Source organism: Salvia hispanica, chromosome 2 (genome assembly GCF_029641045.1).
Source record: "Salvia hispanica isolate PSC_SH4W2 chromosome 2, Shi_PSC_v1, whole genome shotgun sequence".
NCBI lineage: Eukaryota > Viridiplantae > Streptophyta > Magnoliopsida > Lamiales > Lamiaceae > Salvia > Salvia hispanica.
Window position 1 is genome coordinate 36,646,034 of NC_142693.1, and position 24,785 is coordinate 36,670,818.

General features: G+C 36.4%; 4 protein-coding genes and 1 long non-coding RNA gene across 5 annotated transcripts; 1 reads left to right on the top strand and 4 right to left on the bottom strand.

Annotated features, from left to right (window-relative positions):
* Window positions 1–1,428: 1,428 nt before the first annotated feature.
* Window positions 1,429–3,273, bottom strand: LOC148932296 (uncharacterized). The gene is made up of 3 exons (XR_016135013.1): window positions 3,030–3,273; window positions 2,021–2,143; window positions 1,429–1,936 (listed from the first exon to the last, which is right to left on the bottom strand). It is a non-coding gene; the product is annotated as an uncharacterized LOC148932296 (long non-coding RNA).
* A 1,630-nt stretch (window positions 3,274–4,903) lies between these two features.
* Window positions 4,904–5,590, bottom strand: LOC125194183 (uncharacterized). The gene has a single exon (XM_048092262.1). The coding sequence runs from the start codon at window positions 5,588–5,590 to the stop codon at window positions 4,904–4,906; it is 687 nt and encodes a 228-aa protein (XP_047948219.1).
* A 613-nt stretch (window positions 5,591–6,203) lies between these two features.
* Window positions 6,204–12,286, bottom strand: LOC125202512 (exocyst complex component EXO70A1-like). The gene is made up of 11 exons (XM_048100918.2): window positions 12,068–12,286; window positions 11,870–11,965; window positions 10,662–10,867; window positions 9,088–9,333; window positions 8,509–8,647; window positions 8,194–8,406; window positions 7,517–7,722; window positions 7,063–7,260; window positions 6,870–6,969; window positions 6,554–6,789; window positions 6,204–6,478 (listed from the first exon to the last, which is right to left on the bottom strand). Exons 1-11 carry the CDS (start codon window positions 12,227–12,229, stop codon window positions 6,361–6,363), a joined length of 1,920 nt encoding a protein of 639 aa, XP_047956875.1. The 5' UTR covers window positions 12,230–12,286; the 3' UTR covers window positions 6,204–6,360.
* A 2,567-nt stretch (window positions 12,287–14,853) lies between these two features.
* LOC125202784 (beta-amyrin 28-monooxygenase-like) lies at window positions 14,854–17,018 on the top strand. The gene is made up of 2 exons (XM_089066180.1): window positions 14,854–15,817; window positions 16,420–17,018. Exons 1-2 carry the CDS (start codon window positions 14,884–14,886, stop codon window positions 16,908–16,910), a joined length of 1,425 nt encoding a protein of 474 aa, XP_088922306.1. The 5' UTR covers window positions 14,854–14,883; the 3' UTR covers window positions 16,911–17,018.
* Window positions 17,019–18,307: 1,289 nt separating this feature from the next.
* Window positions 18,308–21,601, bottom strand: LOC148932297 (aluminum-activated malate transporter 8-like). The gene is made up of 5 exons (XM_089066181.1): window positions 21,340–21,601; window positions 20,978–21,118; window positions 20,496–20,768; window positions 19,571–19,701; window positions 18,308–19,055 (listed from the first exon to the last, which is right to left on the bottom strand). The coding sequence occupies exons 1-5, from the start codon at window positions 21,599–21,601 to the stop codon at window positions 18,399–18,401; spliced, it is 1,464 nt and encodes a 487-aa protein (XP_088922307.1). The 3' UTR covers window positions 18,308–18,398.
* Window positions 21,602–24,785: the final 3,184 nt, after the last annotated feature.

Consider the following 24,785-nt stretch of genomic DNA (forward strand, 5'->3'; position numbering starts at 1 on the left):
TTATCACTTCTCCACTTTAATTATTACTCTTCTCAATATTATTTTTTCTCTTACTTTATCACTTCTCCACTTTAATTATTTATCATCATTTTTATTAAATAGGTGCAGAAAAGTGAATGACACTCCTAAAGTGGGATGAAAGGAGTATAAAATTAATATAAACTCGCCTATTCACTTACTCAGTCATGTATACCATGGGCATGGGCGAATCTAGCCTATTAGGAGGTGGGGCAAATGTCCCTCTTCAATTCTTGTTCGCCTTTATAAATTTGTTATAAAGTTTTGAATATATGTACAAAATTGCACTTATTGCCCCTGCTCAAATATAAAAATATTTTCTATATACTCCCTCTGTCCCTGATTAAGAGTCACACTTTTCCATTTCAATTCGTCCTCAATTAAGAGTCACATTTTATTTTTACCATACATAGTAAGTAGGTCACACATTCCACTAACTCAATTCACTCACATTTTATTATAAAATCAATATAAAAAAATGGGTCCCACATTCCATTAATTTTTTCAATCAATTTTTCTTTACATTTCTTAAAACTCGTGCCCAGTCAAAGTGTGACTCTTAATCGGAGACGGAGGGAGCATAATTTTGTCCTTCTTACAATAAATTCCTGGATACGCCCCTAATGAAGTCAGGACAAAGAAGAAACGGAAAAGAGAAGAGGATTAAGCATATTTGGGACATCAAAATTAAATACAGACAAAGGATACCCACTCAGGACTTCGATGTGAATCAGATCCCCAAAATACCCCAGACTTTTGCACTTCCAATTAAATCTTTATTATTCTATTATCTTCTCTTTGTCTTAATCTGATTTCACCTGCAGAAAGACCCTACACTAAATCATCTTTGGGGTTTGAGAAACCTTAACCTATCCTCTATCATCTTTGGAGTTTGAGAAAACTTTAACCAATATCGAAATATGCACAGTTCTCGTATAAAATCTATGCATCTTGTACAACTATGGATAATTTATTTTGAATTGAGTCTTTCTACTTGAGCAAAATTCTTGAATTATTCTAGATAAAATTTTGAAATTTTATTTCTTGGAACTCCATTATCAAACCCAGGAATTATGAGGGGTTATTACCAATTGATATTCGAAAGGAAGGAGATATAAAAAAGTGGAAAGGAATAAAGCATGTATTGAGATAAAATTTTGCGGAAAGTCTTGCAAAATTCCAAACAGAATAACAGAAAGAAAAACATTAATGAGAGGAAATATACACACAACAAAATTACAAAAGAGGGACCTATCTTTACAAATTATTAGCCAGGAATCCCACCTGGACCTTGAATTATATATAATCTTCATAATAAAGAGAACACAAAATTTAATTTGTTAGGATAGATAAACATATACTATTAAACTTAATTGTCACATTGATTATGTAACATGTGTACCCCTTATATTGTTTAAATGTGCAATTAGCTTCTCTTGAACTTGGAATATGAGTCAATTAAAAAGGAAAAGAAAGGAGGTAAGATTTTGATACATAAACAATCAATCAAAAATATAGAGTGCTAATGTGTTAGATGCATATACCATTCAAGAAATAAGCCTATTAATCAATCATCTTTGGCTCAGTAAAGCTCCAACAAAATCTGTTGGTTTCAACCAACAGCATAATGAGATGATGAAGATCATTCCACAACAACATTCCTCAAATAGGATCTTCACTCTCAATCTATCAACCTCTGCTTCTTTCAATTGGCCATGCAGAAGCAATCCAACGAGTCTAAACACAACATAGCCCAACATTTTAGATAAAACTTGTGCAAATCCCAGTCATTTTAGAGGTGCACAAGAAACTCAGTAAACAGCACGATGGATAACTCAGCTACATGGATGGCATACACAGACCATGGTTTACCTCTTTCGCGAAGCTATAATAGGAAACATACTAACATTTTCCGCACCTGAAATAATACAATAAGCAGTACAGTTATCATGTCGTAACAAATGAGATCATAAACAAGAGAAATCAAGTTATGAAGCAATACCACCGTAAAATCAAAGGGCTTGAGAGAATTGAAGGGCTTTCACAAAATTGAGAAACTGGAAATTGTCCTCCTTCCTCACCATAGTATAAAAATACGACGCTGGAAATTTTGCAACTGTTCAGCCTTCCATCAACCGAAATTTTCAGTCAATAACTAGGAGTCAGTTATCTGAATTAGAACATTAAAGTGTGCATCAACAAAACTTCTTGAAACTAAAACAAACACATAATATTTGAGAAAGGGCACATAATATTTGAGAAGGGCATAGGATCACTCAAGGTTTTTTTGGAACTCTCCATTTGTATTTAAAAATGCAGGCTCTAACTCCGCTCACCAACTGATAATTGTAATTGATTCATTCACAAACAGCCTTCAAAGAAGACCAAGAAGGCAAAGATTATATTGGCAACAGGCAAGAATACAGCATGGACAATTAAATTTGAGCTCATTATCTACGAGTTAAAAAATATATGTCACTCAAATTTTGAACTGATATAATAACCAGCACTCAATCACTCTATTAACACACAATCCTTGCTTTGATTTTTTTTTTCCTTTACTTTTTTGGCTTTTTAAGGACATTGATTTCAATCTTCAACATCCATGTTTGTTGATAAATAACAAAAATTGCCAAGTGCATACTGCTGTGAGCAAACACATATAATTCCATAAACCTACAGATATCAATAAGTAGTGTTATGATGTATGCTGAGCAAGTAAAACAACCATGACAACCATGAATCTTATCAAGTGAATCATGCACCCATCTGGTAAAGAAACTGAATCTAAGTTCAAGAAACAAATTGAATATGAAGCAAAAAGCTAGAAAAGATGAAGAAGGCAACAAATATATACCTTAAAAGCTTTCATCATCACAACTGGAAAATTATAGTTTCTAAAATCAAATTTGGTGCAGTTATCATCATGTAACCTCAACACACACACACACACACACACACACGGAGACAAGAAAAGGATCATATAAACTGATAAAGAGAGTGACACGCACCTGATTGTGAAGCTTATTACCATGTAGTGATGGAAACTCCATGCTAGATTTTGAGGAATAAGATAGGAGTATAATATTTCTCTTGTTTGAAGTACAAACCAAGATGTTTCATGATCATACCCCTTTCAACGACTTGTCACCAGAAGAAGATGTGCCTGCATTTGATTACTACTGAAGAAGAATAGAATCATGAATTGACAGCACTTATATAACCAAGATTACAATGTACGTTTGGAGGATAAACATTTTCATGCAAACAATAGTAAACGTTGAGAATCTCGTTCTTTTTTTTTTTTTTACAACAAAAAACTTAAGTTATTTCCAAACAATGCTCACAGATAATGAAAGAGATCATGTAATCAAATCTGAACTTTTGCTCTGATTCAGTTGAAGGAACAATATATTAACATATAAGTTTTGTATTGTAAATATATTGGACTATCATGTGAGTAAAAGCCCACATGCTTCATTGACAAATAGACTCACAAAAAAGACTATGCTGCATTAACAGATAATATGGTGGGATGTGGCAAGCCATGAGTTTTTATCTTTGCAAATAACCAACCTACTATCAATCTACAGGTTTCAGGGAAAAAAAAATTATGAAAAATAATAAGTTTTTTATTCTACAATTTCCCTTGATAGACTCTATAAAAGCTAATTAGAAATTTAAATCAACCTGAAAAAACATGAAGGAATTTTTTTCTGTCCATGAAGGCAGTGATGTGTTAATTTTTTTACAGTGGAACTCCTGGAACATATCTGTATGATAAAATGATGATAACACAACCTATTACATATTACATTTTATCGCTAGACTTGACGTAAACCTAGAATTGATTAGATAGCAACACGTGTTTCAATTTATGTGAAACCAAAAAATATGGAGCTTGATGTAAAGTAAGTTAGTAACGTCGCGACAAAGGTCAATTAATTCAATGACACCGATGCTGTCCAAGGGTTAAGCCACTTCTCAAGAGGCGACAAGATCTTCAGATAAGCGATTTTAGGTGTCAAGGAAAAGCTTCAATACCAGAGAGCCAGACCAAAACAGTTTTATAACCAATTGTTCTGCATTTTTTAAGGAAGTTCTGTAATTACCATGCTCCCGAACAAGAACAAAATCTGTAACCAGTTATGGAAGGACAGTTATTTGCATAAATATTCCAATGAATTTCCAATCACGAAATACTAAAAATGATTTTAACTATGATTAACAGTAAACTATGAACAGAAAAATCAGGGCATTACAGCAGACCTAAAAAGGGAACCGCACGTTGGGACCTTGCACATTGTTGCACAGGAAAATTTTAATGATGCACATCAGTATAAAAAGCACATAAGTTCATTCGATGATGAGAAAGATTTCATAATTGGAAATATCATACTCATATGATTCATGTATTCATCACAATGAAGAAAATTCGAAGTTCATATATATATTCATCATAAGGAGTGAGAGTTGACATATATATTGAAGAACGAGTAAAATAAAGGATAATACGTAAAGCAAATGATAGAAGCTGAAATATAGACTACAAAGAGCCAGGCAAGATATAGAAACCAAACACTTCATGATACAAAACAAGCAACACTCGATTATAAGGGATTCTATCTCATGTAACATAACATCTTCAGCCAAAAGCTATCGTTTATCGCATTTAGAAATGAAAACAAAGATCTATCGCAATCGCTACAACAGGTCGAATGATCCCAAGTAAAAAGAATTTATTGAACTGTAGAAGCATCATATATTGAAGTATACATGGATCAAATAAATGCCAATGCGACAGGTAATAATAATGGTTAATTTAGGTCGTTTGCATCGATCTACTGCTTACTCTATAGATGCATCTTACAAACATACATCAATTTCACTTGGAGTAAAGATAAACCTGGCATTCCTGATATGGATTCAAGAAGATGCCAGACTTGTTACTCGAAACAAAGCCGAAACTCACACCAGGACAGTAAGCCCTCATGTAACGAGACTTGGTCTTCCATTTCCCATTCCTAAATTTAATCACTGAGAAAATCTTAACCGTAAGCCCCAAGCTCCCGCGATCAACGTCCTGCTTCATCAAGTTGACCATGCCACCACCGAGATCTACGCCGGAGAAGCTGAGATTAGCCTGCAAAGTCGTCTGGCCGCGCTTGGGCTGCACGATTGGCGGCTGGTGGAAAATCGAGAGGGGAACCTGCTGCGATGCGTAGAGCAGGGAGATTTCCATTTGGTCGTATGACGCTGTGAGGTGGTGGTTGGGATTGGTGAGGATAAAGGTGATGTTGCAGTCGGCGGAGGCGGCGGAGGCGTTGAAGGCGACGGGGGACATGGAGGCGGAGGAGACGTTGAGGAGCGGGAAGGTAGGGTGGAAAATTATCCACATCAGCACGAGGAAGCTGGCGAGGAAGATGAAGCCGAGGACGCACCACTTCAAGGTGCGGCAGAAGAAGAGCATCTCGCGGCGGACCAAGGGGAGGGGCTCGGGGGCGGGATCGCGGTAGAGCTGGTGGAGGTAGACTGGCTGGAAAGGCGCCGCGGCGGCGGGAGGAGAAGCCATTGGGGAATTGAGGGTTTGCGTGAGTGAGGGTTGGCGGTGGTGTGCGGAGGCGTTATAAAGAGAGGAGAGGGATAACACGTGTAGAAAAGGAGGAGAGCTTCGGCGACAAGGCGGAGAAGGGGTTTCTCATTTTTGTCGTATTTCAGAATTTGGGCGTCTGAGTCGACTCGCGCTTCCATAGCTGACGTCGCCCGAGTTGGCTGGAATTCGGGGAAAGGGGAGAGAAGCCGCTGTTTTCAGCTACCCATTTTTTGAATCATGCCGCGCCTTTTCTTTTCCTATTTTTTAATTTCTTTTTAAATTTATATTCCTTCTATTGGATAACTTGATTTTAGCTATTTCTTCTTCTAAGGAAAATATAGTTTATTGAAACACACTAGTATTGCAACTCATTTGATAAGACGTTTCTCGTGAAAAACCATTGTTGATCCATTATATTAAGACTTGTCCTCACATTTGTTCTATTAATAAGAAACGGAGAGAGTGCATTGCTTAATAAACTACGTGGGGAGTTTTTAGGATTTCAATAATGTACTTCATTTTTATCCTCTTGTCGCATAATTGAATACTAGTACCAATTTATTTAGGAACAAACATAAACGTTATAAGGAGATTAATTAAATACCACCAATTTATTTAGGAACAAGCATAAACATTATAAGGAGATTAATATCATTTCTACAGAATAAAAGAAGCAATAATAAACTTTACAAAAAAATTACAAGTGGAATTTGCAGCCTAATATGATGTATCTCTATCTATCTAGCTATCTATCGCTTGGGTTCGTTCCACGTCTTTCCTTCGAAGAACTCAGCCAGCATTCTCTCTAAATCTTCAGGTGTATATCTGATGTACTTGGTTGGATTTTTTCCACTCTCAATCATAGGCCTAAGCAACATATAAGAATTACATATAGATTTGGATCACAAGTTGCAGTGAAGCGCAGAAGAGGTTTCTACGTACCCAAAACGTCGGATGAAAGATCTGTAGGCAGGCAGAAGGACCTCAGCAACGGCAAGCCTCAATGACTCCCGCAGCTCGCTATCAGGAACTGTCCATTGAGATTGCCGCTGATGGATCTCTTCAAATGCGGTGTTGAATGACTTGAACCTATCTTTCACCGTCACCCTCGAAACACCAGCTGTGCTGTTGCTATCCACTGCCGAATGCGCCCCCTGGATCGTCAAGGTTTGCAGAATCTGCCATATTTCACAATCAGAAATATTGCTCAACAAAATAACAATCCCTCATCAAAACTATTTAGTCCATATATGTGAACCTTAGACCACGCGATTCTCTTGTATTGATTAGCATGCTGCTGGACAACCCTCCGATGTATCTGCACCCAGTCGTCGCCTAATAAATCCTTTGCCTCTGACCTAGAAATAACAAACAAGATTCAAGAATGAAGTGTTTACTCCACTAATCTAAAGCCAATTAATGATATACTCGTTGTTATAAGCATCGCGCACCTGCGTACAGATCTTACAATATAATGTATGTTGTTCATCAGAAATAGTTGAGTTAAAGCAGCATCTTTGTATTGCTTTGATTTTACTTCGAGATTAGTCTGAAGTGCCTGCATAATCTTGGTCGTTATAAATGCCAACTGTTGTTCTGAATCGCTTTCGCCAAACTCTTTGAAGAGTTGCTGTAGAGTTGCATGATAGCTGAAAGTAGAAACATGAAATAAGAATGTACTACTGTGTAACTTGTTGTCATCAAAAGCTTCACGCAGCAAACTGACATACTTTAACGGGAATAAAAGCTCAAATCAGCCAAAACAAAAATACCTTAAAACTATTAATACTCAAGTGGAATGAAGTAAGGCATGAATAAAGATAATATTTAGGAATTTCTGTAATCCAAAATTGATTTCCTTATTAAAATGTGAGCGAAAACATGAGTGCACAAGTTTTTACTTACTCGAATAGAAACTTCACATAGTTGATCACGTAGCTGGTTAAAGGATGGACTGTTCCATCAAGAACAGCAGTTTTTGTGCAATCTTTTTCAACGGCTTCCTCGAATTCAGCAAACGTCTTCTTAGCAGTCTTTGCGAGTTTTTTTGTGAGGGCTGTGAATGCTTCCCTCATTTCAGTACTGTATTTACTCCCAAATATGACCTCCATCTGTCAACAGCATTATTAAGCTAGATGCAAAGATGGCTAGAAAGGATAATAAAGCACTGGAGAGACATAATTTCAGTTAAGATATAACACTTTTATTTAAAACAATGATAAGACAGTGATACTTGGCCAATATCTCAAGGTCATCTTCTCTGCATATAGCATCAGTTATATAGATAAGACAAAAACAAGGATCATATGGATCCGGAAAATGAGCAAATATCGTCAACAGGTTCTGTACATTAATATCTTTGAGAAGACCATTCACAAAAACGTATACTCCATCCGTTACATAATAACAGTCCACTATTCCCTTTTTTCTCCATCTCAAAGTTTATAATTACAGTCCACATATTAGATTTTCATAAATTTCAAATAGCGAAGTTGTAATATCCCTACTTCAGTTTGAAATGTTAAAGTCACAGTTATATACCCAACGTCCAATCAATGGACATAGAGTTAATTTTATCATACCTCGGGCTGAAGTTCTCGCATGATCTCATACATGTCCAGCAGGACAAATAGCTTTTCCGGCGATTTCTTACTCCTAGCGATAGCATCTCCAAAACTGAGAAGCGTTATCACGCTGGTCCCAGTTACTTCAGCAAAACACTGATCTTTGAGACTATCATAGGTCAGAAAAATATCATCACATACTTTCTTTTCAGCAGTAAACAAAAGCTTGACCTGTTCCATGCATGATACAATTAGGTGTAGTGAGAGATGAAAATAGAAGGGGAAAAAGGCGGGAAAAAAGAATACAGTTATTAATTCTTGGTAGCTTCTTACAGCAATTCTCATAAAATGAATCCAGTTTCCTATATTTGCCTCTAAAACTTCCCACTGCATCTTCTGTACCTCATCTTTACCAAGTTTCTCAACGCCTAGTTTCTTCAGAGTTTGCTCTATTATTGTGGATCTAGCTTCTCTACATCAAATTAGTGACGAAAGCAAAAATTGCATCGGAAGTGTGAAAAATGATAATGTAGTCAATGCAAAATGACGTCATGGAAGGTAGCATACCATATAATTTTAAAATACTGGAGTAGTACTTATCTCATTTGGAAGAGGCGACTAGAGTAAAACAGAAGGTTACCATGTTCCTCTGTTCACTTGTTAATCAATAGGGTAGTAAGGTATTAACATGTTTCCATCTTATGTGATCAGTATGATATAATTGGATCAGACCTAGCGAACAGAATTAGCTCAAAATCCAATTCCCAGAAAAGTGGAAATAAAATGTTACCTCACTGCGAGGAATTCAAACAATGCCTTTCTCAGTTCTCACCTTAGGTAAGACTTAAAAACACTAATAACTGACATGCCAACATCAAAATCAAAAATAAAATCATGCATATACAATATTACCTGTATAAAATGGCAACCTGCTGTTGGTGACCGGCTTGAACCATTTGCTTTGAAATCTCCTGGAGCAAAGGCATGATTCTAGGAGGAACTAGGGTTGGAAGTTGATAGACCACTGTCTCTGCTGAACTTTTGTTATGGTGGTCTGATGGTTTCTTTCCAGCCGGTTCACCTTCACGAGGTGATCCTGATGATGGCCTCATAGAATTTGGCAGGCAGTCAAAGAGAACATCAGGTTCGATAGGTTTGCTGAAATTAGAAAGATATATAAGCAGTTTATCAACAAGTCTTTATTTTCCTACCATCATACAACTTAGACAATCACAGTAAACAAATCTCAATAAGGGACACGACCTCTTAAAACAAATAATACTAATATTTTCTTTAACTTCAATGAGATAAGAAATTGAAATTTTTTAGAAAGACATAAATTTGATGATTTCCTAGTCAATAAAACACAAATTGAGTATAATTTGGTCAGGATGTTGTCAATAGTTGAGGCTCACATGTAGGACAAAATCAAACTAAACTGTTATAAAGCCTGTCTGTTATCTTAATATTTTTTAACCTGATAAGCTAGAGTCAAGTTAGAATGCCTGACTATTATCTTAAGTTTTTTTTAACATGATAAAGCTATGTCAAGGAGATGGAATTCTAGAAACTAGCTTTTCCATAGAATTTGCATCTGATGAGAAATTAAATTCAGGAAGCATCCATATCCGTTAAAAGACGAAGTTGGATATAACTCTAGCATTCCTATGGTGTTAAACAAAGACGTGAACAAAACTTGATATTTCCTCATATATAAAAAAAATCACACAGTCTTTGGTTATGTAAATAGGAAGAAGAAAAGTATATTCATTAGTCACTAGCCAAGGAACAGCTATCTTCTATATAAGTGAAATGAATGTTGCATTTACAGCTTTTGCATGGTGCAAGTGCAAGGGGTGGTTCTGTACAAAGCATAATAAGGCTGAATCAAAGGGTATATTTCACCATCAACTTAATAACAGGTTAGCTTGGATATAAACTATAGCCTGGTAGAAAATATCTCCTAGTAAACAGGATAAAGATAATAGTATAAAAGTATAAAATCAAAAATAAAAAAGAAATGTGTAACTTCACACAAAAATTTGAGCATGTAAGGGAGCATCCTTTGCACAAGCGAAGATCTTTACCCTATAAAAAAAGAGAGGATAAGCTCCAATTGATGATATAAGGTGATTTTGATCAATAGTTACCTTAATGTGATCAGTAACCAGAATACATTTCATTTGAACACCAATTAGTCAATCAATATACTAGCATAGAAGAAAATTGTGACAGTGCCTCAGAAGTTCTTTCAAGATCGAGGTAAATAACAACTTCACCTGAAGGTGAGTTTATTGATAGTACCCAAAGATCATATCTTGAGTATATAAAACAATTTCATCGAACAATCATTGGGGGAAAAGAAAAGTAGCAGATGCATGGATAAAATGATGATGCACAAACAAACTTATATATGAGCTAAACACGACTCTGAAAGAAACGAATAACCAAGATAGCAACAATATGATTGTTGTGGATGAGTGAACCTGTACAAGCTGAGAAGCTGTCGAAATTCTTCCTCTAGTTTAAGGATTGCTTTTCCAAGTAAGTTGTTGGCTTGACTGACAATCCCAATACCACTCTTAAAGTTTTTGTTTCCAGTAAAAAACTGAATGACACCCCTTAGTTGTTCCACTGCTTGAAGGTAGCTTTCTAAATCTTCATGAGGGCCCCTTAATATTTTAGCTTCTGCCTGAAAGTTAATTTTTCAATGTGATAGAAGTGAGCTCAATCTACTAACAATGCAAAGAAGATTCATTACGACCTGTGAACTTTCTGATATGTTAAGAAAAGTATATCGAGGATCCTTCCTTTGTTCACCTTTAAATGACTGAACATTGTAACGGACAGTATATTCATTGTATGTGTGTTACTATAAATTACACATGGACTGTCTGTCTTCGAGCTCAAGCCATGGATTCTATATCAAACTTGAGCTCTATAAAAAAAAGCAATCTAGCTCAATTTAAAATCTGTAACATCTTAATGAGTTTCAACTAGTTTAAAATCTTAAATAAGAAAAAGAAACCCTTTTACATCTAAAACCTTCCAAGTAAAGTGTCGAATGCACCTTGGTTAGTTAATGCTTAAACAATATTCAGAAGCAGTTACACATTATGTTTAGATACTTCATCTGCATCTTATCATTTTGATTGCATACCAATCTTGGTTGACGATGATTTAAATCCATAAAAGTATGCCAAGTTCTAAACATAAAATTACATTGGATTACAAAAATTCAGTAAAATTCATCTTTGGTTCGATAACTATGGGGAGTAGTATCTTATTACTGTAATCAAGGGGTCTGACAATAAGTCCCTTGAATTTTGTTTTCCTTGATTCACTTGTTTTATGCCGGAAAATCGAAATTGGGGGGGTTTCTATTTTAGGCAACATCTCGAACTAGTATTTATGCAATTCACTTGTGATACTAAATGCAATTAAACACAGCTTTAGAAGATTTCCTAGAACTTTCATATCATTAATTTAGAGGAGTTAACACCAGAATGCTAAGTATTTATGATCGTATCTTAAGAAGATTCCAAGTCATGAAATAAATGAGGTAAACACTAAATGAAAAGATAAAATGTATAATAAAGAAGAAAAGAAGATATCCGAGCAAAGAGGCAAACTGGCGATTTTCTTTTCTGAAAAATAAAAATGGAAACACACGCATAGAGTGAGAGGAGAAGACCTCGCGTGAGCGATCGAATTGATCGAGAACAGACTCGGCAGTCTTGAGCGTCTTGTCGATGTTCTCGTGCGCCCTCCTTATGGAATGCGTTTTCAGCTAAAACCCAATAATTTGATTAGGAAATTAGGAGTGGTATCATTTGTCCATGCATTTCACTCCTAATACAAATAATTACTTAAGTTTGTTAGGGAGAAGGACCTGCGTGGGGCGCATGGCGGTCTCGAGGGCGGAGAGGCGGTGGTCGAAGGAGCCTAGAATGGTGACGACGTTGTCCGTGATCGCCTGGGTTTTCTTCATCGATTCACGCATCAGCGCGGCGCGCTCCGTTAGGGTATCCATCGCGACGGCGTACGCCCCCATTTTGGTGGTTCCTCCGATTCTCACAGACTGTAATTGTCGATCATGCGTTAGGGTTTTCTTCTTCACTGCCAAATTAAATGAAATGAAATTGGAGATTTGGTAGTGCAAGCTTTTTATAGTTTTCCCTGTTCTATTTGTTCGATTTTATTGGGAATTGGACCCCGCCAATCCAATGCAGATAGACAAATAGCAACATCAGATTAAATATTGATATTAATGTGTCATGTCAATTTTGTAATAAAATGCGAGCTGAATTAATGGAATGTGGTATATTATTTATTGTAAAGGTAAGGTGTGATAATTATTGAAGGACAGATTAAAATGAAAAAGAATGACAATTAATCGGGAACGGAGGGAGTATTATATAATTAAAACATTCGTTTCACTTTAACCAACTTCATATAATATAGGTCTATTTTATTATGATTCATGTTCACAAAATTATAACGGAACCCGTCTCCCAATATGACGGAAGCACGTTTAACTTCGGAACTGGATCGTATTAGATAAACGCCGAAAGATGCATCAGATAGTATATGTAGCATCCATCGACTATCAAATATGTTAAACTCTATTTGCAATCACATATCATTAGAATCTATCTTTTTTGGGTGTATCCTTGCTCATTCATGTCTCCTACTGCTTTAGATGTAGGAACTTGGAACCGTTCATGATATTGTTCATGCTTCTACAGCAACACCCTACTCTTGCCCCGTGTATATCCTTTATTTCAAAATTATTTTTGTTTTCTAGTATAATATTTAAAAAATACTCCCTCCACTCCCTATTATTTAGTATTTCACTTTGACCTGACACGAAATTTAGAAAATAGAGAGGAAAGTGAGTGGAAAAGGTTAACAAAATGTAAGTCTTATCTTTATGTGTATTAGATAAATTTGAATATAGTACTAATAAAAATTGAGTTAAGTGAGTTAGCGAAATATGAGTTTATTATCAAAATAATAAAAGTTAAATGAGACAATTAATAAAGAATATTTCAAAATAGAAAACGTGAACACGTAACGAAGAGAAGGGGAAGCATATTATTGTTTGTCAATTTTATAAATTACAAATCAAATTTTGAGTTGTTTCTTTCCCTTGTACTTTAACAAGATGGACAAACGAAATGGTTGGACTTTAATTTTTTTATTGTAGAATTGTAAATTTAATAACCTCAAAATGATTTATAGGACATACGTTATGGGAAAAAAAAACACTATAGTTACTACTAATATTTTTGACGTGAACGAACTGTTAATGATATGCTAAACTGAGGGGCATATCGATCCCTTTGATAGTACTCTATGTTTTTTCATAGTTGAGTCATTTCTATGTATGGTATTATTTTTCTCTTTCTTACTTTACTCTCTCTTACTTTATTCTCTCTACTTTTTTCACTTTATACTTTATTCTATCTACTTTTTCCTATCACTTACTTTTTTATCTATTTATTTAACATACCAAATATTCCTTTCTAAACCTCTGTGCCGAAAAATTTCGCCTCAACTATGGCGAAACGGAGGGAGTAGTATTTTATCATATGTGCTCAGCTCAATTATTTATATACTCCCTCCGTCCCTTATAATGTATCACCATTTAAAATGACACGAATTTTAAGATATGTTATAGAAAGTGAGTTGAAAAAGTTAGTGGCATGTGAGTCTTACTTTTATATAATATTAGTTTTATAATAAAATATGAGTGAAAATGAATTAATGGAATTTGAGGTCCATTATCAAATATAGTAAAAAAGAAAGATGACAAATTTTAAGAACATACAAAAATGAAAAAATAAGTGACAAATTTACTGGGACAGATAGAGTATTTCCTATGCATGCTTTGGCTTTCTTGCATATATTTATATAGGACGTTTAAATTTGTTAATATCCACATCTAATAAATAACTATCCAGTGTCAAAATTATATTCTCATAAATTTATTAGTGCTTTAATGCAAGTTAATTATGAGTCGAACCTGAGATCTCCTCGAACCTTCTTGTAAATTAATGACGAATAAAATCTAAGAAAATAACAAGACATTTATGTTTCTCAATAATTTTGTAAGTTGTGGGAGTTTGAAATTCCCTTTAAATTTTACTCCATAAATGAGCCAGAGCTAGTGTGTCCATGAAAAATGGACATATAAGGGCTGTTGGAACTATTCTGGTGCATACTAGTAACAAATTTGAATTATAGCTAGTTTCGTTTATTTATCACTCACTAATTCATTCCCGCAAATATTTTACACTAACAGACAGCAGGTAACATCAAAGAAATCGTGCCCAACTCAATATTGTATATACTATTTTCGTATTTTATTTCATAATATATGCTTTGTGCATTCCATAATCACACAATACGTATGATGCGTATCTATCATGGGAAATAAATGTTACAGAAAGAAATTGATCTTTTTGAAGCTTTAACAATAACGGGCAACATTTTCCTAAAATAACAAACAAATCGCAAATTAAGATAATTTTTCAACCCAAAAAATAAGGTTACAATTACGGAGTGGTATCTTCTACTGTATAGCAATATGAAACGCAACAAATGGAAAATAATATGTATATATACACAACCCAAAATAATTCCAACATGCATCAACCATCAAACTACACAAACAACTTAAACTAAACTCTCAAAATAATCCGCATGGACGTCTTATACATGTCTCTATTCTGCCTCTTGGTAACCTTTGTGCTCTCGTCCCTCAATTTCCTCTTCCACAAGTCCAAACCGGGGGCAGGGCTGCCCCCGGGCAGGACAGGGTGGCCAGTGATTGGTGAGAGCCTCGAGTTCTTCTCCACTGGCCGGAAGGGTCACGCGGAGAAGTTCATCTTCGACCGGATGGCAAAGTACTCCCCCATCGTCTTCCGCACCCACCTCCTTGGCGAGCGTGTGGCCGTCTTCTGTGGCGCCGCGGGCAACAAGTTCCTCTTCTCCAACGAGAACAAGCTCGTGCAGTCATGGTGGCCATCCTCCGTCGAAAAGATCTTCCCCTCCTCCATCCGAATTTCCTACAAGGAAGAGTCCATCAAGATGAGGAAAATGCTCCCCAACTTCCTCAAAGCCGAAGCCCTCCACCGCTACATCGGGATCATGGACCACACCGCCCGCCACCACTTTGCCGAGGGCTGGGATAACAAGAAGGAGGTCGTCGTCTTCCCTCTTGCCAAGAACTACACATTCAGGGTGGCATTCCGCCTCTTGGTCAGCATTGAGGATCCAAATCAACTCGACAAATTTGCTAAGCCGTTCAGTCTACTAGCCGCTGGTGTGATGTCCATCCCCATTGATCTTCCCGGAACTCCCTTCAACAAGGGGATCAAGGCCTCCAACTTCGTCAGGAAGGAGCTCGTCGCCATCATCAAGCAGCGGAAGCTAGACCTCGCTGATGGCAAGGCGTCGCCGTCGCAGGACATCCTCTCGCACATGCTGCTCACCAGCGACGACACGCAGGAGCTAGACATAGCCAACAGTATCCTAGCGCTGCTGATTGGGAGCCACGACACCTCTAGCTCCGTCTGCACCTCCATCGTCAAATACCTCGCCGAGCTCCCCCACATCTACGATCGTGTCTACAATGGTAAACAAAATCTTACTCCCTCCGTCCCTAAAAAGTGGAGTAATGAATATTTAGTTTGCCACGAGTTTTAATGTATAATAGATAAAGTAAGAGTGAAATAGAAAGTAAAAGTTTTAAAGGGTTAGTGAAGAATGAGTCTCACATCGAGACAGTTCGGTCCATATCCGGTGGGGGCGTTAGAGCATTGAGAGGACCTTTCCCTATTACGAGAGGAGGACCGGGAAGGAGAAAAATGAGTTTTCAAAATTAGAAAGTTCATACCTTTTTTAGACGGACTAAAAAGAAAATAGTTCATTCTTTTCAGGACGGAGGGAGTATTATAGTTGCGTCGTTTTCCATTTTGGAACGTTTCACTATAATTGCGTCATTTTTATATATGGTACTCTTGTCAATAATTGTCACACATTTCCAGCTCAGATTTTAAGAGATGTACAGTACTCCTTCCATCTCAATTAAGTTGAGTCGTACTCCCTCTGTCTGTCTGTGAATAGGAGTCTCGTTTTTCCATTTTGGTCCGTCTGCAAATAGGAGTTCTGATTCATTTTTACGATAGATAATACTAGTAATAGTATTTTTTTTTCTTGATTTATGTGGAATTACAGAGCAAGTGAAGATCGCAAGATCCAAAGCAGCAGGGGAGCTGCTGACTTGGGAGGATCTTCAGAAGATGAAGTACACGTGGAACGTGGCGTGTGAGGTGCTGCGGCTGGCAACGCCGCTGGAGGGGGCGTTCCGGGAAGCCATCACGGATTTTACTTACAACGGCTTCTCTATTCCAAAAGGGTGGAAGCTGTACTGGAGCACGAACTCGACGCACAAGAACCCGGAGTTCTTTGCAGAGCCGGCGAGATTCGACACGTCGCGGTTCGAGGGGTCGGGGCCGGCTCCGTACATGTACGTGCCGTTCGGTGGGGGGCCTAGGATGTGCCCCGGGAAGGAGTACGCGAGGCTGGAGATACTGGTGTTCATGCACCATCTGGTCACCAGGTTTAAACTGGAGATGGTCTTTCCTGATGAGAAGATTGTGATGGACCCCATGCCTGTTCCTACCAAGGGCCTCCCTGTTCGCCTCTTCCCCCACACTTCAGAGTAATATAGTCATACATATATTATGAAGACCACTATGTAGTGTAAAATTTCATGTTCCTATTATAAACATGTTTATATTACGAAATGCAAAAGTTAAAAGTAATATACTAAAACAGCTTTCAACAAAGATTGGTATAGTGCAATTATTGTTCCATTTATGATGAAATTTCGACAACGGGACTTGATTACGTCGCAGTATTTACATCTTTATTTGTTAGACATATCAAGATACTCATTTAGATTAATATTTTTGGCGTTGATTGAGTCTTAACTCTTGAGAGTGAGGTGTTTTTGGGCTTTATTCATTTCTTCTAGTTGATATAATCTCTCCGTTCTGAAATAGTTGAGTCGTTTCTTTTCGCCATGAAATTTAAGAAAAAAATATTTATTGTGTTAAATGTAGGGAAAGTAAAGTAAGATAAAGGGAAAAATAAAAATAATAAAATAGAAAAGTGAATAAAGTAAAGAAAATGAGGTAGAAAAAGAAAAATAAGTTAATTATTACTACCATATAGTGACACAATCTAACTATAAATAAACTTTCTAAAATGGAAAATAACTCTTATGGTGGGATGGAGGGAGTTCTTGTTTAATATTACATGCTTAATTGTACTGTGTTTGGTACCGTTTGCTTTGAATGAGATGTCAGATGAATAATAAAAAATAATTCAAACTAATCCACTGTTCACTTTTATAAATTAGTTAATTAATGTGTACTTCTTTGGTCAATCTATCCATCACTCAAACAAATACCTCCCTTGTACACACTACAATTTCAATATTATTTCCTTCATCCACTATTATAAGTCTTATTTCTTGGTGGCACGGATTTTAAAAGAATATTAAGAAAAATAGATGAAAAAAAGTTAATGGAATATAAGTTCCATTTGTATATACTCCCTCCGTCTGCGAATAAGAGTCACGATTCACTTTTATCATAAATGATAATAGGACCCCACATTCCACTAACTCATTCCACTCACATTTCATTTAAAACTAATATATATATATATACAAATGTGATTCATATTCTATTAACTTTTTTTTACTCATTTTTTTTAACATTTCTTAAAACTCATCCCGCCAAGAAATGTGACAAGAAATGTGACAGACGTAGAGAATATTAGTTTTAAATGAAATGTGAGTAGAATGTGGGATCCTATTACCATTTATGGTAGAAGTGAACCGGGACTACAAAGTCCTATTCGTGGACTGACTAAAATGGAAAAATGAGACTCTTATTCGCGGACGATGGGAGTATACTTAGATGTTGGAAAAGAAAATATTATACGCCATCACGAGGATAATCGAATTCAAGCTCTTTATTGTGAAAGATACTACTACTACTATATAACAATATGACCTGATGAAATATTTAAAAATTAGGAAAAGAAGAAACCAACCCAAAGCCCAAATATATACTCATAATGATCTCTCTATGGTACATAATTTCGCATTATGTTAAAAAAATTTACATTAATTAGCGCACTTATTATATACAGATCACCACCGTGAGGCCTGATAATTCAGTAGCACTCTTCTTCTCCGCCGAGTCGGTGGAGGAGTCCGCCTGAATGTCAACCCCCACATGATCACCGTCATCTTCGACGGGGCTAACGATTCCACGGTGAAAAATCTGCGCCGGCGCCGGCGTCTGTTCGCCGGCCGACTTCGGATTCTTGAAACCCGCTTTTCTCGAAAGTTCACAAACCGAGAGCACGATTTTGTCGACGCTGCTAATGATATCGATGAGCACGGACGCGGTGACGAGTAGCGGCACCATCTCCTGCAAATCCGGCTTCGGCGGCATCGAGTAGCTTTGGAGCGTCGTTTTCAGTTGACCGGCGGCCGATTTGGCCTTTTGCACGTGTGTTTCGGCAGATTCCGGCGGCCTCATTTGCTTGATTGCTGAGGCGATTTCGATAAGGGCCTTGGCGGATTCCGTGCTTATTTCGATGCACGGTTGTCGGATTATCGTTTGGAATTCCGACGACGTTGTTGTTGTGAGAGATTTTGAGATTGTGTGTGTGTTTAATGAGTCGACGAGGCTCGCACATTCCCTACTCAGCCTTCCTATTTTGAGGTATTGTTTCCATGGATGATTGAATTTGAAATTACCGTGAGGAGGCTCCCACCATGCAAGATTTGCCTGCACTCACAATAATAAATAAATGTTGATTTTATGGTATAATAAGTATGGTTTCTTCTAGATAAGAAATTTACCAAATTAATCAGCCAATTGATTGATAAGTATTTTGCATAGAATTTAGACAATTGGGCAAATTTAAAAACTCAAAGAAAAAAGTTAAGGAAATTTAAGAAATCAAACAAAAAGTAAAAGTAGACTTAGTAGACACTTAAACTCTCCTAATACTTTGTCCATCAAAAATAATTTTGTAGACACCACTTATTTTTATGTGAAATTGGTAAAATCCAAAAGAAAAAAGTGAAAAAAGTAGAAGAAAGAAGTAGATAGTGAGAAAAAATAACTGAATTATAAATTAGGAGAGAGAGAAAATTAAATAAATGAATAATAAATTAGGAGTAATTTTTTATTTTAGTATAATAGTAGAACTAATTTTAATGGAAGACAAAAAACAAAAGTGAGACTATTTTTTTTTGTAGGCATGTATAATTCTAATAAAAAAGCGCTGATGTACTGACCAACAAATCCACTGTCGCCTTAGAATCAAGGACGCTTTTGTAGCCATAGAGCGATTTCTCGACAGTCTGCTTGGCGCCTGAATCATTGCTACTTTCATCACCGCCACAAGTTGAAAGCTCACTTCCAAATCCTATAAAGTATAAACAAATAGTATATATATATATATATATATATATATATAGGGTTTTGATCTATGAAAACCACATTTAAATACAGAAACGCAGAACAAAGTCATATGTAGGGCATTTTTAGGTTATAGTTAGTTTATTTTTAGGTTATGCTAACAAAGCATGACCTAAAATGATCTTAACATGACATAAACCCAAATCTTATAATATGACCTAAAACTACTTAATTATGACCTTCCGTGTTTTTGATTAATTATTGACCATTAGATCATCTAATCCAAGGGCCAAGATTTGAGCTGTATTTCTGGATTTAAACACATACTTATTTTGATCATCTCCCATATATATTTATATATAGGGGTGCGTTAGGCTCCTTTGCATCCTAAGTGTCCTATTTCCTTCTTAATCTCAGCCCTTGGATCCTTGAATTGGATGGTTGTGATCAATGCATTATTAGTCTATAATGTTGCATTATTAGCCGCTGTGCATTATTAGAATGAAAATGTGCATTATTAGTCTATAATGTTGCATTATTAGCCGCTGTGCATTATTAGAATGAAAATGTGCATTATTAAATGACACGTGACATTAATCTAACCGTCAGATGACAAAATCGTGGGGCTAGGATTAAGAAGAAAAAAAGACAAAAGATATGAAAAGTATTTAAATACATCCCCATCATATATATATATATATATATATATATATATATATATATATATAAATTAAAAACCAAGAACATGATCGTCTCCTGTTTTAATTAAATTGTTTATGATAAAAAAAAGGCACAAAATACCTTGTAAGAAATCAGCAAGCTTTTCAATATTTTTAGCAACCAAAAACTGCAAATCTCGCCCAGCCCAAACGGGGCAAATGAATATGGATACGATCATACAAATCGCCCCGCCAATGAGAACGGTGGATAGCCTCTGATGGGCCAGCTCCACTATTTGCCCGACCCGGTAGCCCGACACCGCCACCATTGTGAAAGTCAATATGAATATCATTACCCCGTAATCGTACCTCCTCTTAACGTGCGGATAAAACCGCATAAATGTAGAAACCGCAGCTGCATTTGCATTATACACAAACAAAATTACATTTAGGGACGCTTTTTAATTGTGTCTTTAAGTTGTATTTAAGGCCCCTTTTTAAAGCGTCTCAAAACTAATTTACCTTTCTTTTTGTGTCATTTTTACTGGAAATAAAATTTAGAGTCCACAATTGAATAAAAAACGTTCTTAGTCATTATTTTTCTACGAGCTAATAAATTTGTACCTAATGAGAAAACCATGAGTCCAACCACAATAGGCTCGCCTGTGACGCCGCAAACACTAGCCAAATGATGGGCTCCAAGACCTAAAGCGCCGGCGAACAGCGTTGCGGAGCCTCTGTTTATACTTTTTGATAGGGTTCCACCTATAATAATAATGCAAGATACAAATTGAAAATTTTAAATACAGGCAACAAATATTTCGCTATGTTTATAGTACACAGTCCCTCCGTCAAAGTACTTCAGACATTTTTTCGGGCACAAGATTTAAGAAATTGATGGGATTTCAATAAAAAAATAAGACTCTAACTATCTTGAAAAAAGAATAAAACTCAACTACCTTGGGACAGAAGTATGATATACTTACCGACAGTGAACTCAAAGACAAAGATAACAGTTAAGATTGCCCACATTCCGGCCTCTCCGAAGCCATTGTAGAGGGGTCGGATGTAGTAGAGGAGGGAGCTTAATGTCAAAGCCAATCCAAGTTTGGCGCAGTGTGTGATCCTTCTTGGATCATCCTCTCCAATTTTCTTTATTTTCTTGATGAATTTTGTTAGGTTTGAGTATAGTTTTGAAGGAATGGAGTTGGTGAAAGATTTCTCTTGAGTTGGTGAGTTCATCTCCATGATGCAAAATGTGGTTCTGAGATGGAGAGAAGCTCAAGACTCAAGAGATCATATGATACACTGCTGATGGTTGCCAACTTATATAGAGATGGCAATATGTGTTTGTGTGTGTGAGAGAGAGTGATACAAAAATAGTGGAAATAATTTAGATCATACTGATTTGATTCCCCAGCTTACTACACAGGTTTAAAGCGTTTTCATTTCTACATTCCATTTCGTATTCTAATTTTATTCTTTTTAAGGTTTCTAAGTATAATTTCAAGTGGACTGATGCTTCTAGAGTACATGTATTGAAAAATTAATTTCATATAAAATATACTGAAAAATAAATTTAAGTTGAATGTAAATGATGGGAGCTGGGCTAATGCTAATATTTTTTATGTTTGGACCTAGTTATGATGATATATTGCACAATCATCAATTGTACGGACACAAGTGGCATGGTAGGAAAATTTTATTTCTTTTATCATCAATTTTGCTGAAATTAATCAAAATTGCCTTTAGCGCTATCTAAGATTAGGCACATAGTTATGGGTTGAATGGTTAGAAAGGACTGGAATTATAGAAGGAAAGGAAAATGGTTGTGAAAGATTGAGGGTCCATTCGGTACACGGAATTAGAATTGAATTTGAAAGAATTCCTTTGTCCGGTGAAATCATAATTGATAAGAAATTGAATTCAAAAAAATTATGTAGTGTGTGTGTCTGTGACGGTATGTGTTATGTGTGTGGGCGGTGCGTGTATGCGTGGGGGCTGTTGTGTGTGTGTGCAGGAATGTGTAGGTGTGTGTGTGTATGTGCAGGGGGGTGTGTGTGTGACCGTGTGTGCAGGTGTGTGTATGGGGTGCGTGTGACTGTGTGTGTATGGGGTGTGTGTGTGTGCGCGCGCGCAGGGGTGTGGGGTGTGAGTGCAAGTTTGAGTGTGTGTGTGTGTATGTGCAGGTGTGTGTGTTTATGTGTGTGTGCAGGGGTGTGTGATTGTGTGTGTGTGCAGGGTTGTGTGGGTGGGTGGGTGGGTGGGTGGGTGTGTTACCGAACATTGGATTTGGAATTGGAAGCTCCAATTCCAATTCCGCATGCTCAATTCCGTGATATCGAACGGAGCCTGATTTATAAAGAAAAATACTCCCTCCGTCCCAAGGAAGATGATCCCTTCTTTGGGCGGCACGGGGTTTTATGCAACTTTATTTTGTGTGGTGAGATGAGAGAGTAAAGTAAGAGAGAGGGGATAAAGTAGAGATAAAGGTGTTTCCATTTTAAGTAATGGGTCATCTTGGTTGGGACAAACTAAAAAGGAAAGTGGGTCATCTTCAATGGGACGGAGGGAGTAGAATAAATGATCAAATGAAATAGACAGTAAAAAAATGTCTAGAAATAGCTTACATGAACGTAATTTCAAGTTAGTTAATGTATTGTACTCCCTCTGTCCCATAGTAATGGAGACAAAACTTTTCGGCACGGAGATTAAAAAAAATTGTGTTAGGTGAGTTAAGTAAAGAGAGAATAAAGTGAAAAATGAAAAAGGTAGAGAGATGAAGATAGAAAAAAGTAAGAGAGAGTAAAGTAGGTGTGGAAAAATGTGTTGACTTTTACTAAAAAAGGAAATGACTCTATTACTATGGAACAGACGGAAATGGAAAAACGCCCCTATTACTATGGAACGGAGGGAGTACTAGTGTACTAGTTTTAAAATGGCTTAAAATAGAGAATAAAATATAGTACTCCCTTCCATGATAAAGAGACCACATTTGTTATTTTTAGTTGTCCACAAAAATAGACAAAGTTGAAAAAGGACCTCACATTTGCTATACCTAACACAATTAAACAATACTAATAATGATCTCACATTGAACTAACACTATTTCTCTCTTACTTTTTTTTCCATTTTCTCTTATTTTACCAATTCCACATGAGAACTCGTGCTATTCACAATGTGGTTTATTTTTCGTGGACGGATGGAGTATTATTTTTATAATGTATTTGGAGTATATATTTTACCAAAATTAAGAATATTGGCTTAAATTTAATAATGTTTATGGAAGTATTATTCCTATTATTTTAACAATAAAAGTATTTGACTTTGCAATTCTTCGACTAGAGCTGTCTCCGTCCACTTGATAGAAAACTTTCAAGTTTCACGTAACACACACCATGCACCATACCAATTAAATCCTACACTAAATCAATCTTTTCTATATCAAGCCATTATGCTAATTTTTAAAGCTATATTTATCAATCGGCGAAATGTTCCAGCTTTAATTCCTCTATTTAAAATTTATTATTCTATTTTCAAATAATATACTACTATATACATGGCAGTTCATCGATATAGATACATCATAAATTAGTATAGTTAACATTTATAGGCGCACGAGTAGGTAAGTTAGTAGTAGTATTACTTACTATAGTTATCACAAATTATAGCGTGATCTTAATTATTCCATATATATCCATTTAGTGGTTGCTTTCATGATCACGAAACTTCGGCAGATTGCCTAAACCGATCGAATTTGTAGTTGACGAAAAATAATAAATTTTGAAGAAAAAGGGAAAATGAATTCAATGTACACACAATACTCAACTATGAAGATAAATAAATGTTGAGGAAAAAGGGAAGATGAAATCAATGTAGTATATGAGAGGTTGAGTGATTGTCAAATAGCAATTTATGATAAGTGGAGTTGAGTCCCTAAAATGTACGGCTCATATGAATTTTTGCTTTCGGAAACCTAGGATTATAGCGCTCTCAACTTGTTTTTTTTTTGTAGGCAACTTGTTATAAAATTATTAACATAAATAAAACTACAAGAGTTGATTACTGTTCCAATCGTGACATTAAACTAATAAATTAACATATGATCAACGGGTTACAGCACAATTGACAGTGTGGAGCTGTGGTAACCTTGAGGTCATGGGTTCAAACTCTGTCACTCGTTGGGAGACTTTCGGTGTTATTGGCGGATCTAGGATCGAAAAATGGAGAGGGCGGAATTGCCACTACGTTTCTTCCTCGGGGCGATATCAGAAGCAAACTTGAGGATGCTAAAGTTACGTCTGGGTCCGTGGTAACTAGTTGTAGGGGAGGGGCGACCGCACCCTCTTGCCCCTCCCTGAATCCGCCACCTAATTAATCTGTAAACTAGTCGAGTATAATTAATCTGATTCTGGTTCCGCTGCAGGCGGGT